At 55.7% G+C, this 13,749-nt stretch overlaps 2 protein-coding genes across 4 annotated transcripts; one reads left to right on the forward strand and one right to left on the reverse strand.

The window, feature by feature from the left end:
* Positions 1-4,835: 4,835 nt before the first annotated feature.
* SAPCD2 (suppressor APC domain containing 2) lies at positions 4,836-7,844 on the reverse strand. Its single transcript, XM_070758449.1, has 6 exons — positions 7,511-7,844; positions 7,000-7,136; positions 6,673-6,807; positions 6,492-6,584; positions 5,825-5,950; positions 4,836-5,705 (listed from the first exon to the last, which is right to left on the reverse strand). Exons 1-6 carry the CDS (start codon positions 7,842-7,844, stop codon positions 5,577-5,579), a joined length of 954 nt encoding a protein of 317 aa, XP_070614550.1. The 3' UTR covers positions 4,836-5,576.
* A 211-nt stretch (positions 7,845-8,055) lies between these two features.
* UAP1L1 (UDP-N-acetylglucosamine pyrophosphorylase 1 like 1) lies at positions 8,056-13,569 on the forward strand. Of its 3 annotated transcripts, none has more exons than XM_070758447.1 (9): positions 8,056-8,451; positions 8,590-8,797; positions 8,880-9,055; positions 9,231-9,403; positions 9,483-9,676; positions 10,571-10,681; positions 11,686-11,871; positions 12,571-12,637; positions 13,301-13,569. In XM_070758447.1, exons 1-9 carry the CDS (start codon positions 8,169-8,171, stop codon positions 13,394-13,396), a joined length of 1,494 nt encoding a protein of 497 aa, XP_070614548.1. In that variant the 5' UTR covers positions 8,056-8,168; the 3' UTR covers positions 13,397-13,569. The 3 variants fall into 3 exon arrangements, with proteins under 3 accessions (XP_070614548.1, XP_070614549.1, XP_070614547.1); XM_070758446.1 differs by having other exon boundaries at positions 8,058-8,451; positions 10,571-10,711; XM_070758448.1 differs by lacking the exon at positions 10,571-10,681.
* The last annotated feature ends 180 nt before the right edge of the window (positions 13,570-13,749 follow it).

Raw genomic sequence — 13,749 nt, forward strand, 5'->3', positions numbered from 1 at the left:
CCCCCTACCCACGTTCAGCTACCGGGTCTTTGGCCCGCAGCTCTCTCAGGCCCGCAGCTGGCATGTCCACTCTCAGTCTCCCCCTCCCCCACCGACTGGGGGAAATGGTGGGGAGGCTGTTTGGGAGACGGTGGTCGCAGGAGCCCCCGAGCTCCTTCTCCCAGGCCAGCCCCGTGTGCCTGCGACTCCCCGGGAGCCCCTCCCTACCGGACGCTTGTTTGTTTCTCTTCTAATGAGCGGGAAACACGCGCTTTCGGTTTTTTTATTTATTTATTTATTTATTTATTTATTTGTTTGTTTGTTTGTTTGTTTGTTTGTTTGTTTATTTATTTATTTATTTATTTCCTCTGGAAACCGCGGTCCCGGCACCGGAGGCTCCCAGCGCCTGGGGAAACACTTTGGGGAGAAAGCACCCGAGTCCACTTGAATTGCAAAGCAGGCTGCAAAGAGAGAGGACTTGCCGGCCGCAGTCTTGAGAAATCGCCTCTCCAGATGGCTTTGAAGTCCTGGCGAGGGAATCGCTGGCCAACGGGCTGTCTGTGGTTCTGCGCCTGCCCACTTGCGGCTTAGCCAATCGGGTAACTGACAGCTAAACCTTCATCCAGTCTCCTGCTGTAAGTTGCCCGTCTGGACTCCAGAGTGCTTGCTTCAGTGTTCTTTCCAAGAATGCCACTCCGAGAAGGCCCTGCCTCTTACAATGCCCTTGCGGGGTCCAGCAGTGGACCTTGATTGAAATCCTGGACCTCAAGAGAGACTTTTACCAGCCCTACAACCAGCCCTTCTGCAGCTGGAACAGGCAAAGACCCCCCATGCCAACTCAATGAGAACGCAGAGAAGGAGAACAAACCAACATTTGCAGCATAAACTCCCCCCCCCCCGTGAGATTTGGTGGATAAAGAAATTGCTATTTATACTTTCTGGTTTGTTCCCTTATTCCCAAATTAGATGCCAGCCGCACAAAACACGAACGTTTCTATGGGAATAATTTGGAAGCCGAGACGCTCCACACAGTGCCTGGGGGGCCCCTGTCTTGGCATGTCCACTTTTGGGTCTTTTGAGGATAACTCCTCTGGGACAAAGGGCGATTATCCTCCCTGTCTGACCCCATCCAAGGAGACAAGCAGCCTCTGGGCAGAGATGCCCCAACTGGGCAGGGCCGAAACAGCCTGGCTCAAGAGCTCCCAGGAAGGTTGGTCAGATGCCTTCAAGATGCTCACGAACCAGAGAGAGACCAGCACAGGGGGGAGTGGGACCCAGCAGCTTCTGGCCAGTCCTGGAGAGCCAGTGGTGGGAATATTGACTGGCCCCGCCCCCACCTGTTCTCTGCCTCCCGAGTCCCAGGTGATCGGGAGGAAATGGGGGTTTTGCAGAACCAGTAGTAACACTTTTGAATCCCACCACTGGAGACCCACCTCGGGTGGTTTTCCCCCCAGAATTTGGCCAAAGAGCGATGCTCATTGTGGGGCCGAAGCCCTCGTTTGATTTGGGGACCTTGGCCTGCCCCCTATTCGAGTGCAGGCTGTCTCCGTGCTGTGGGAATTGGGGAGCGGCTGCTGCCTGAGGGTGGTAGAGCTGCAGGCACCACAAATGCCAGAGGCTGTTTCGTCTTCCCGGTGGTCCCTCTTCTGAAGGCCTGGCCCCCTTTCCTTTCCCTCCTGAAGGGCCCAAATTCTGGGAAGGAGAGGAGGGTGTGACCCATTCTGACTTTAGCAAAACATCTGCGATTACAGGAATGGGCGCAAGGCCAAAGCAACACTGGATTCCTGGAGAGGAGACATCCTGCGATGCGACCCCAGCCTGAACTTAAGAGCGGAGGAAGCCGAGGGAAGAAGGGGGGGTTCGAGTTGGGGGGTGATGTGGGGCAGAAGCCCAGATTCCTACATTATGCCTGCCTCTGCAGAACTGGCTCCTTCCAGACGTAACATCTGGAATGCCTTCTCAATGACCACCAGGCAGTAAGTCAGGGAATTTATGTGCCAAAGGTTTTGTGGACGGTCACGTCTCCTCCATGCTCAGGTGCAGTCAAGACCCCAAAGGGCAGATTTACTCAGGTAGCATGACCGCATTATTATTATTATTATTATTATTATTATTATTATTATTATTATTATTATTATTATTACGTCAGTACAACACAGCAAACGAGATCACTATGCTGGATTTCGCATTTCATCCCCAGTCGGGCGCTTCCCAAGCACCTAGGACTGCGTGATATAGCAGCCAATTATGTTTTCCGATCCCAGTAAAGTGGCCTTTTGCAATTGACCGATGGAGATTTTGTCAATTCCAATGGTTTTCAAATGTCCACTGAGATCCTTTGGCCCTGCGCCCAGTGTGCCAAGTACCAGTGGCACCAATTTCCCTGGCTTATGCCAGAGTCGTTGCAGCTCGATTTTCAGATCTTCGTATTTCACTCATTTCTCTAGCTGCTTCTCCTCAATTCTGCTGTCGCCTGGGATTGCGATGTCGATGATCCATACTTTCTTTTTCTCCACAATCACAATGTCTGGTGTGTTATGCTTCAGAATTCGGTCAGTCTGGAGTCGGAAGACCACAGTAGCTTTGCTTGCTCATCTTCGACCACTTTTTCAGGCTTATGATCCCACCAGTTCTTTGCCACTGGTAAATGGTAGTTCCGGCACAAGTTCCAGTGGATCATCTGTGCCACAGCATCATGTCTATGCTTGTAGTTGGTCTGTGCGATCTTTTTGCAGCAGCTGAGTATGTGATCGATTGTTTCATCTGTTTCTTTACAGAGTCTGCACTTTGGATCGTCTGTTGATTTTTCAATTCTGGCTTTGACAGCATTTGTTCTAATGGCCTGTTCTTGTGCCGCCAGTATTAGTATTAATAATAATACTAATCCTCATCTTCTACGCCCTTTAATTGGGATATTAAATAATACAGTATTATTATTACTCTGTTGCTTTGCGGGTTATTACATCGTTGTCAAGGATGTTTCACTTTCCCTTCAAGAGAAGGAGCAAAGGGGCAGCTGAAGACCCCTTGACCCCCAAAGCCCCCTCCCCATGCAGAATTGCTGGACTGGCAAAAGGCAGCTTCCTATATCTGGGGTTTTTCCTGCACAAACAGCAGGAGACGCTTCCTGGCCAAAGTCAGTGGCAGCAAAGGATCAACTGCCCAGAAGTTGGAGGCACAATAACAAAGAATGGAGGATGTGTTGGTGCTGCTGGGCCTTTCACGATACACTTCAAGCCCAGTTTCTGCCCTTAGCAGGGTCCCACACAGCCCCAAATCCCCATAATAGGGGCCCCTTCGCTTGAAAAGCTGCCCTGACCCCTCCGCCTTGGGGGCTGGTAAAGAGAGCGTCAGTTTGGCAGCTTTGGGACAATGGAGCCCCAAAGACCCCTCATGTCGACCCTGAGCTACAAATATCCCCCTTTATTGCTATAATGCCCCCCCCTTTGGAGGGTAAAAGAGCCAAGGCTGCTGCAGGTTGAGGCAAAAGGTGAGCAAAGGCTCCAGGTGTGTCCAGCCCTGCGGGGGCCCCCACCCAGTCACCCCTCCTTGGGGACCTTGGGGTTTGGGAAAGAGATTAACTAGACGGTCACCCCAGATGTCCTGCATTTGGTCTTGGCTTCCCGGGTGGGTCTGTGGCTTAGTGTGATTCAAGAGAGCCTTCGTAGCACATCTGGGCCGGAGCCTGGCCCGTCTTTCACGGGTGGGGGTGGGGGGTGGGGCTCCCAGGTTGCTACAGAATAAAGAAAGGGGCCAGAAACCAGGTGGGAGCCGGTCACCCCCCCTGAATTCTTCTCTGGAGGAAGATAAGAAGCGTTTATCTCTTGCAAAAAATGAAAGGACACTGAAAACAGACGGATTCCTGGCAAAGCCTTGCAACATATACTAAGCCATAAGCACATTTGGGTGGGGCAGGACTTTGAACATTCAGCCAGCCCCCCCATTACTCCCCCCCCAATCCTGCCCAGCAGTTCTGGGAGGACAGAGAGATCCGGTTCCTGGAGCCAGTGCCAGCTCCCCAGGGCTGTCTCTGGAGGGCTGCCTGCTGCGACCCCCCCTGGGACGTGGTGTGAGCCTCTGGCGTGGATGCTCACGGTGGGGAGAAGCCCCCGGGGGGTGTCTGGGGTGTGTGTGAGGGGGAAGTTGAAGATTTGGGCCTCTGCCTTGCACTGAAGGAACAAAACCAAAACAAAAGAGGAACAAAACACTCATTGTTTTTCCGGGAAGGAGCAGCTGATGGGGAGCCCCCTTGGGTTGGGTTCAGCCCCCGTCTCCCCCTCCCCAAAGCCCAGTGCGAAAATACTCATGACCTGATTCATAACTTGGAAGAAAGTCCGTCCAAGAAGACTGGCTGGCAGAGCGGCCTCTCCACTCCCTGAAAAACCCACTTTGGAAAGCCATCCAGATAATTAAACACAGATCCTTCACTTAAGTAAGAGCCCGGGTGGCGCAGTGGTTGGAGTGCAGCACTGCAGGCTCCTTCAGCTAACCGAATAGCTGTAGTTCAGCAGTTCAAATCTCACCACCGGCTCCAGGGCGACTCAGCCTTCCCTCCTTCCCAGGTGGGCAAAACAGGGACCCAGATCGTTGGGGCCAATTGTGCTGCCTCTGTAAACCGCTTAGAGAGGGCTGTCAAAGCCCTGTGAAGTGGTATACAAGTCTAAGTGCTATTGCCAACTTGGTCCCTGCTTCCTTTTCAAGCAAAAAAGTTCTCCTTGCTTGCAGAACTTTGGATTGTAACCTTACCCGCGTCTCTTGAGCAGAACCAGCCACACCCTCATTTCTTTTGGGCATCTAGTTTCAGGCTAAAGCCCCTTTGATCTATGCCAGGCACTAATATAAAAGCAACAGCAAAATATGGTCCAATATTTTTATTTGGATTTGCACAATGACAAAACTAACACATGTACTTGATTATTATTTTTTTTAAAAAAATATCTTCAAAAATGCTTTGCAGAAAACAAGGCTTATTTGCAAACGCCAGAGACCTCTGTAGCAACTGTGTGTGTGTGTGGGGGGGGAGTCCCAAATCCTTTGGCAGCTTCCTCTTCCCATGAAAAACAGCCAGTTGTAAGCAGCCTGTCAGCTGAGCAAGCCTGGGGGGCCGGGGGGGAGGGCAGAAAGGCTTCCCTCTCGGCCCGAAGGAAACCAGGCAGATTCCGAAGCTTTCCCACTGCACCAGAGGAAGTGCAGACGTATCTGGGCCCTTCCATATGCAGAGTCTGCAGTAGAGCAATGGGGAAACGTCGGCCATAAATATTACAAAGGCCCAATTCACCCCCCAGGCCCAAAAGAGAGGCCGGGCTTATTGGAAGAGGTGAGAGTCCGGAGCCTTCAGGGGGGGGGGTGTCTGAGGGGGTTGCTCCACACTTTTTGAACGTCCTGGAGTGTTGCAGTCGGGGAGGGGGCTTCCTTGGGGCAGGGGAGTGGGGGTCTCGGCCCCCTTCCTGACCCTTCCCCAGAGATGGTGCCGCAATGCCTCCTGCTGGCCGTGGGAACCCGAGGGGGCAGCATTCAAAGAGGGTCCAGGTCTTTCTGCAGCCCCCCACCCACCCCGTGGGAGGTGCCCCGTTGCCCCAGTCTCTTGGGGTCTGAGGCTAAATGAAGGTGGAGTCCAGCTGGCTGCTGTCCTTGGTACTTTCTGCCCTGGCTCCAAAGAGCTGCTTGATGAGAGCCGACTTCTCCTGTTCCAGCTGGGTGATCCGGCGGCCTTTGTCCGTCACTTCCTGCGGGGGGGGGGGAAGGGGTGTTGGCAGAATAGCCGCTTGGGGCCTCCCTCCTCCACCTGCCCCCCAAAGGAGAGACGGGGGCGAGGGGGCCCTGCTCCCCTCTGCTCCCCCCTCACCTTGGTCAGGAGCCTGTTCTGCTCTTTCAGCATGTGGATGGTCTGTTGTGGCCCCACGAATGGGGAGGGGCCTGGCTGAGTGGCAGGAGGGCTGTGGGAGGCGGTGGGGGGGCTCGAGTCCCCAGGCTGAAGAGAACGGAGGGTTAGCACATCACAGGTTTCTAGTCCTTATGGGCAGCGGGGGCCTTGCCCCAGGCAAATGCTAGCAAAGTTTGTTTGTTTCTCCATTCGTTCGTTCATTCGTTCATTCAACTCCGGTGGCGGCCCCTCCCAATGGGACTCTGGGGGGGGGGCTTTCAACAATATAAAAAATACATAACACTATAAAAGAAGTTGAATATTAAAACAATAAAAACCGACAAAGACTGAACGTCCACTGAACGTCCATGCACCCCACGCGTGCACTGTTCAGCCGCGACAGTTGCAATGTTCACGGCCCCCAGGCCGGCCAGCAAAGCCTTTCGGGAGGCCATTAGAGTGGGAGCAGTTCGGACGTCGGGGTGGGGAGTAGGTTCCATAGAGCTGGGGCAGCCACAGAGAAGGCCCTCCACTGTGGTCCCGCCCACCTGCTGGAGGAGGCCCACCCTGTGGGACCTGATTGGCCTCTGGGAAGTATTTGTGCGCCCCCGCCCTCCCCCTGCCCCCACCGCCTGGGGCTCCTCCCCACCTGGGCCGAGAGGGAGAGCAGCTTCCACAGGCACCGGCTCAGCTGCTGCACTTGGGGGGCCAGGGGGCTGAGCCCCGTCCGGCTGTCCTCTTCCTGGAGAGACCAGGGGGGGGAGGGCTGGGTCAGGCCCTTCTGGGGGAGGGTTTCAGCCCCTCCCCAACCACCTGCCTCTGGCCCTCACCTGGCGGCCTTTGCTCCGTGCCAGCTGCTTCTGGTGGCCCTGCAGGCGGTGGAGCTGCTGGAGGTACCAGCCCTGGGCCTCTTCCGCCAGCTCCAGCCCCCGCAGCAGGCACTCCCGCTCCTTCTCCCGCTCCAGCTGCCGGGAGACGCCCCCAGGGGGGGGAGGGCATCAGTGGGCAAGGCAGCCGCCCCTCCTTCCATCTCCAGCTCCCCCCCCCCCCCGGGCCAGAACTACAGTTCCCATCACTCCCAGCGCCCTGCCAGGGAAGCCACCCAGGGGAGGGGGTGTCCCTCTGCCTTCTGCAGGATGGGGGGGGGGGAGAAATACCGTCTCGTAGTCCACTCCGTGGGCGAGGGTGTGTCTCCGGCGTTGCCTTCGGATGCTAGGCTGCCTCGGGGGCTCCTGGCAGGGACCCTCCTGTCCCAGCGGCTCCTTCGGGGGCTTCCGGCTCCCACTGGCCTCTCCTGCCGCGGGGTGGGGGAAGAGGAAGGGGAGGGGGTCGCAGGTTAAGGAGAGGGGGAGGGGTCCCTGCTGAACCCACAACCCTCACAAGGAAGCGGCCCCTCTGCTCCGTCCCTCCCGCTGCCCGGCTTTGCACTCCGCCCTCCGGCAGCCCCGGATTCCCCCAGGGAAGCCCCCCCCCCCCCGAATCCGCTCTTCCCCTCGCAGGGCCAGGCCCCCCCCAGCCATCTCCCCCCCCCCCACTTAAACCCCGACTGCTCCGCGTGGTGTGCTGGGCCTGGCCTGCCGCCCCCCCGGGGAAGCGCCCCCCCCCCCCCAAGAGCGTGACTGCGCGTGGCCCGAGAGCCTCCCCGCTCCGGAGCTCCGGCTGCCTCACCGGCTCGCTGGCCCTGCGGCTGGGGCAGCGCCTGCCCGACGGGGATGCTGGGCTCGGGGCTCTCCTCGGGGCCCGGGAGCGCCAGCCGGAGCCCCAGCACGAAGCGCTCGAAGGTCAGGTAGCCGCTGGGGGGAGCCGCCCGCCGCAGCCCCTCCAGCACCCCCGCCAGCCCCGCTTCCCCGCCCGCCCGCCGCCAGCGCGACTCGATCTCCCGCAGGTGCACGTAGCCCCGACGGCGTTCGTCCAGGATGTCGTAGAGCGGGCGGAGGCTCTGCAGGAAGGCCCGCGGGGGCGCCGGCGGGGGGGGACCGTCCAGGCGACGTCCCGGCGCCATCGGGGGGCTCGGAGCGGCGTGCCGGAGGGGGGGGGGGCGGGCTCCCCGTGACGTCAGCCTCCCTCCGCTCATTGGCCGCCCCGCCCCGCCCTCGCCACCCATTGGCCGAGCCGCCGCGCGGACTGGTTTGATTTTGCTGCGGGAGCGCCGGAGCCGCCGGGCCGGGCGGGGCTGGAGGGCAGGGGGCGGCCGCGGGCTTCCCTCCCACCCGGCCCCCTCGAGGCCCGAAGCTCCGCCTGGCCGGACGGGGCGGCACCCGCGGCTGAGCCCCGCTGAGCGACCGGCGCTTCGTCCCCGCTAGAGGAGGAGGAGGAGGAGGAGGCGATGGAGGCGCTGCGGGTCCGCCTGGAGCGCGCCGGCCAGCGCCCCCTGCTGCGCTTCTGGGCCGAACTGGGGCCGGCGGAGCGGGAGGCGCTGCTGGGGACGCTGGGGGCGCTGGAGCCCGAGCAGCTGGCCGAGCACTGCCGCCGGGCGGCCCAAGCCTGCGCCCGCCCGCCCCGGCCCTGCGCGGAAGGGCTGGACGGCCGCATGGAGCCCCTCCCGCCCGAGGCGCTGGGCAGCGTGGGCGGCGGAGACCCGGCGGCTCTGCAGCGGTGGGAGGAGGAAGGTGGGCGCGCCCGTCATCCCCGGACTGTCGTTGTGCCGCCCCCCGTGGCCGAGAGGGCCCGCCTGGCAGGGGTACTGAACGTGGGGGGGGGCTCTCAAGAGAGCTGGGCCGATGCCAGCTGTGTCTTCCGTCCCGCAGGCCTCCGCCAGATCGCCCAGGGCAAAGTGGCGGCGCTGCTGCTGGCGGGGGGGCAAGGGACACGTCTGGGGGTGCCCTACCCGAAGGGCATGTTCGACGTGGGCCTGCCCAGCCACAAGACCCTCTACCAGATCCAGGCCGAGAGGATCCGCAAAGTGGAGCAACTGGCAGGCCGGAAGTTTGGCCGCTCGCGGTGCCTGGTGCCCTGGTGCGTCCCGGGGCCCTGGGCGGCTTAAGCGGCGGCAGGGAAGGATCCGGTGGGGAATCCGCTTGCCTGGCTTCTCTGGCAGGTACATCATGACCAGCGAGTTCACGCTGGGGCCGACGGAGAAATTCTTCCGCGACCACCATTATTTCAACCTGGATGAGTCCAATGTCATCCTGTTCGAGCAAAGGATGTTGCCGGCCGTGACCTTTGACGGGAAGGTGATCCTGGAGGAGAAGGGCAAGATCGCCATGGCGCCAGGTGGGCGGCTCTCCTCGGCCTTCTGGGTGGCCCTTCCCTGCTCTCGCATTTGGCGCGTCACACACCGGAGCCCCTTCTGGGATGAGGGCCCCCGGGTAGTGGGAGGGAAGCAGGGGGGCCTAGGGGGGTGGTGGCTGGAGGAGCAGACTAGCCCTTGCTTGCTGCTGTCCTGCAGACGGCAACGGGGGCCTGTACCGTGCCCTGGGGGACCACAAGATCCTGGAGGACATGAAGCGACGGGGCGTCCAGTTCGTCCATGTCTACTGCGTGGACAACATCCTGGTCAAAATGGCGGACCCCGTCTTCATCGGCTTTTGCGTCTCGAGAGGGGCCGATTGTGGTGCCAAGGTGAAAGGGGCGGGGCGGCCTGGATTACGTCCGCCAGCCTCTCCCCAAGGCCAACGGGCCCTCAACGCTGCCTTTGCAGGTGGTGGAGAAGGCCTCTCCCGCCGAGCCCGTTGGGGTGGTGTGTCGCCTGGATGGGGCCTTTCGGGTGGTGGAGTACAGCGAGATCGTGGCGGAAACGGCCGAGAAACGCAGCCCAGATGGCCGCTTGGCCTACTGGGCAGGAAACATCTGCAACCATTTCTTCAGCCTCGACTTCCTTCGGGAGGTGGTGGAGTAAGTTCCCTGACACACACACACACACACACACTCCACATGGGGTGGGGGGTGGGTGGAAAGTGCGAGGAGCCTGCTAGGAGTACAAACAACGGAGACGGGAGACTCTTGACGCCCAGTTGGACCCAGGAAGGGGGATCTGGAGATTGACAGCTGTTGGAGGCAGCTTAACTGCTCTGCCCAATCGCCGACCAGCTGAGCGTTATTCAGAAGGGGGGGGGCGCTCTAATATTAAAATTAGGAAACGGTTTTCAGGGAGTCACCAAAAATCACATGCTGGGAAATGAGAACTTCCTTTTCTCATGCGCCTGGGGTGGCGCAGTGGTTATAGTTGCAGCCCTGCAGGCTCCTTAAGCTGACTGTTAGCTGTAGCTCAGCAGTTCAAATCTCACCACCGGCTCAAGGTGGGCTCAGCCTTCCTTCCTCCCGAGGTGGGTCAAATGAGGACCCCGATTGTTGGGGGCAAGAGGCCGATTCTCTGTAAACTGCTTGGAGAACACTATGAAGCGGTAGATAATTCGAAGTGCTATTACTATACCTCAGTGTTTCCCAACCTCGGCCACTTGAAGATATTTGGACTTCAACTCCCAGAATTCCACAGCCAGGAAATGCTGTCTGGGGAATTCTGGGAGTTGAAGTCCAGATACCTTCAAGTGGCCAAGGTTGGGAAACACTGCTATAGCTAATGCTCTTCCCCTTTTTCGTTCATCCTGAACAGCCGAGTCCAATAACCCCCAATTTGGCTCTTTTCCCTTCCCTGGGGGTGGATCTCTCCTGGGGGGCTGGTGCTTCTTGGCGTGGGGAGGCCCCAGCTGGGCTGAGGAAAGTCCTGGGCTTAGGAAGAGGCCTGGTGGGGAGGCCACCTGTGGGCAGACACCCTCCTCTCCTCTCCAGGCAATTCGAGTCGCAGCTGACACCCCACGTGGCCATCAAGAAAGTGCCTTACGTGGACGAGGGAGGCCGTCGGGTGGAGCCCCCCGAGCCCAACGGGATAAAGCTGGAGAAGTTTGTGTTTGACGTCTTCCCCTTTGCTAAGTTAGTGGCCGAGGCCTCTCCTTTCTTTTTGGGGGGCTGCGAAGTGGAACAGAGACGGCTGCGGAGGGGAGGGGGGTGGCAGAGAGGGGGCTGCGCAGCCTTCCAAGTTGCTGCATTAACACAAAATCTGCAGAAGCATTGCACACACAGAGACACCCACACCCACACCAAAACCACCATGCAGCTGGCTGACCTGGGCCCCCTCCCTGTTTCAAAGGGGTCCCGCAGAGATCAGCGGTTCCCATTAAGGCGAAGTCTGCTCTTGGGGCAATTAAATCTGTCCTGCGTTGGGAGTTGAGAGGAGTTGGTGAGTTACATCCATCTTTGTGGGCAGTTCAAAGATCTACCTTCCTTGTGGACTTAAAGCTCTGCTGGCTGGGGAATTCTGGGAGTTGAAGTCCACAAGTCCTAAAGTTGCCACATTTGAAGATCTCTGACTAGAACAATATAAAGGCATGAAGGGTGAACCAGAGTTACGTGGGTGTCAGTACCCTGCATGTAACTATATTGGGTTACAATACATATAAACAAGGAATGTATGTTTATATGATGTGCCTTTAAGAGAAGGATCAGAGTTGGCCACAAGGGGGAGCCAACGGAGCTCCTGTTTGGGGGGAGGTTTTTTTACTGGTAGTTACTGTATAGCTAGCGCTGTGTGCAGATGCTAACTGGTTTGTATTGGATCTTGAGATTGTATTTGTGATTAGAAGTGTAAAGAGATTATTCTACCTTGTTGCTGTATATAATATATTTCTACTGGTTTATACGTCTGAATGGCCCATTACTATTACCACTCACACCTAACACTGTTTTTGAGTTGTTTTGTGGATGTATTTTTCCCTAAACAATCTATCAACGGGTATCGCCTCAAATGCTTAACCAGCTTGGCATGGCCAAACGAAATGACCCGTGTAGAACTAAACCACTCGCTGGCCTGTTTCAAGGCCACCAACTCTTGATCCTTCTATTGGCAGGAACTTTGTCGCCTTGGAGGTGCCAAGGGAAGAGGAGTTCTCCCCGCTGAAGAACGCAGCCACGGCTGCCAGAGACACGCCGGCCACGGCACGCCGTTCCCTCCTCTCTCAGCATTACCGCTGGGCCCTCCAGGCGGGGGGCAGATTCGTGACAGGGGCCGGGGAGCCCATCCCGGAAAAGGAGAGGTGGGTTGCCCTGGCTCGATCAGCCCGGCTGGGCATGAGGCTTGGCCCTGGGCGAAGGGGCAACCTTTCATGGGTCCTGCACAACCATTGTCGGATGTTGGTTCAGGGCGTTGTGTGAATCGGCTACATGTCTGATGCAACAACCGAGGCTTTGTGAGCCGTGTTTATTTTATGAGTAGGATGGCAATATTTTAAAGTTAATACTGATTTTTACGATTTAAATTGGGGATATTGAAACAACTGTGACTACACTGCTAAAAAAAAAAAAAGGGAACACTTAAACAACACAATATAACTCCAAGTCAATCAAACTTCTGTGAAATCAAACTATCCACTTAAGAAGCAACCTTGATGGACCATCAATTTCACACACTGCTGTGCGAATGGAACAGTTGTGCAGATGAAATATTCAATGAGAATATTTCATCCATTCAGATCTAGGATGTGTTCTTGGAGTGTTCCCTTTATTTTTTTTGAGCAGTATATTTACCAGGCACCCATGGAAAAGATATTTGAATGGTTAACAGTTAATATAGAAACTCTCCACAATCAATGGCAAATACTATCCCAGTCCCAGATTGTAGATTTGGTTATTCCATGGGAATAAACTTTCCTGCATTTCGATCTTCATTGTCCTGCAGCATAAGTTGCGTTTGTGTGTTTCTGGGGAGCCTTAAATGTTTCCCTCTCTTCCTCCAGTTTCTCTCAAGATGAGGAGCCGCCTGCCGTGTGCGAGATCTCACCACTGGTCTCTTACTTTGGAGAGGTCAGAAAATTATTCTCTGTTACAGAGCTCCCAAAGGGTTAAATATCTGTTGCGAAAAGGGAACAAACTTTGCAAACAATACAAACTGGTTTTTGCACTGACCCAGAAATAAGAGCAGGAGAATCCTTTGTAAACATTGACTCATTGGTTGTTGGGTGGTTTGTTTGTTTTTTTTCTTTGCAAAACATGGAAAGAGCCAGAATTTAGCAGTGAGAATTTTGTTTTGCACATAAAGAATGCTAATATTGCATGAGGCCTGGGGCACCAGGGAACCTCTCTCTTGTTTTGCTAACATTTTTTTAAAGAGCACGTGATTGGTGCCCTAAAGTGAAATAGCAGCCTGATTAGGCCTTTACCTGCAAAAAGTCTGGAAAAAAATACAAAAGAATTGGTGAAAAATAATGTGAACACGGAAGGTAGAAATAGGTGGAGATGGAAAGTGTGTATACAGTAGATAGAAAAGGGCTGGTTTTAAAAATAAGGATGGTTTGTGATTGTTGCAGAAAGCAAAGATAACGAAAACAATTTTTCCCAGCATCATTAACTGCTAGTTTAATTCTATTTTATCACACAGTTCATCTCCACCTTTTGGGTTTTGTTAATCTTTGAGGCGTCTTAAAAAATAATCCCTCCACATTCAGTGTATCAAATTCTTTTTTGCAGGGGCTGGAAAAATATATGCAGGGCAAAAACCTTCAGTCTCCGTTTCTTCTTGATGAAAGAAAAGCTGAATTGTTTTCTTTGGGTGAAGCTGAATAGCTCTGTTTTGAGAAAAAAAAGAGGTCCATAATTTCTTTTAAAAACTAAATCAATTCATTTTTAGAAAAGGTAACTTTGAAAAGCGCTTTGAGAACCAAGGAAAACGTTTATGAAGAAAGAACTGGGTTTTGTCTGTGCATTTTTCTTCATATTAAAATGAATTTTAGAAGCAACTCTGACCAGGTGGGTTTCTTGTGTGCAGCATTTTTAAGGGGCTGGGGTGGAGATTTGACCCAAGGAGGGGACACTAGGTTTAATGCCACATTATGTCTCCTTCCAAAGAGGCTCCTGTCTTCTTCTCTTCAGCCTCCTTAGAAGTCGAAGAATCAGCTAGGAAAGGCAGCAAAGGACAT

The sequence above is a fragment of the Erythrolamprus reginae genome, chromosome 8, assembly GCF_031021105.1.
Source record: "Erythrolamprus reginae isolate rEryReg1 chromosome 8, rEryReg1.hap1, whole genome shotgun sequence".
Classification (NCBI taxonomy): domain Eukaryota; kingdom Metazoa; phylum Chordata; class Lepidosauria; order Squamata; family Dipsadidae; genus Erythrolamprus; species Erythrolamprus reginae.

Bases quoted from the DNA above. Each gene is read 5' to 3' on its own strand.
- SAPCD2 (XM_070758449.1), bottom strand. From the start codon at position 7,844: ATGGCGCCGGGACGTCGCCTGGACGGTCCCCCCCCGCCGGCGCCCCCG. The intron at 6,808-6,999 runs GTATTTCTCCCC...GTCTCCCGGCAG, and splicing joins ACGGAGTGGACTACGAGACG to CTGGAGCGGGAGAAGGAGCG. The intron at 5,706-5,824 runs GTGAGGGGGGAG...CCCCCCCCGCAG, and splicing joins AGAACAGGCTCCTGACCAAG to GAAGTGACGGACAAAGGCCG.
- UAP1L1 (XM_070758446.1), top strand. From the start codon at position 8,169: ATGGAGGCGCTGCGGGTCCGCCTGGAGCGCGCCGGCCAGCGCCCCCTG. The intron at 8,452-8,589 runs GTGGGCGCGCCC...TCCGTCCCGCAG, and splicing joins GCAGCGGTGGGAGGAGGAAG to GCCTCCGCCAGATCGCCCAG. The intron at 9,677-10,570 runs GTAAGTTCCCTG...TCTCCTCTCCAG, and splicing joins TTCCTTCGGGAGGTGGTGGA to GCAATTCGAGTCGCAGCTGA.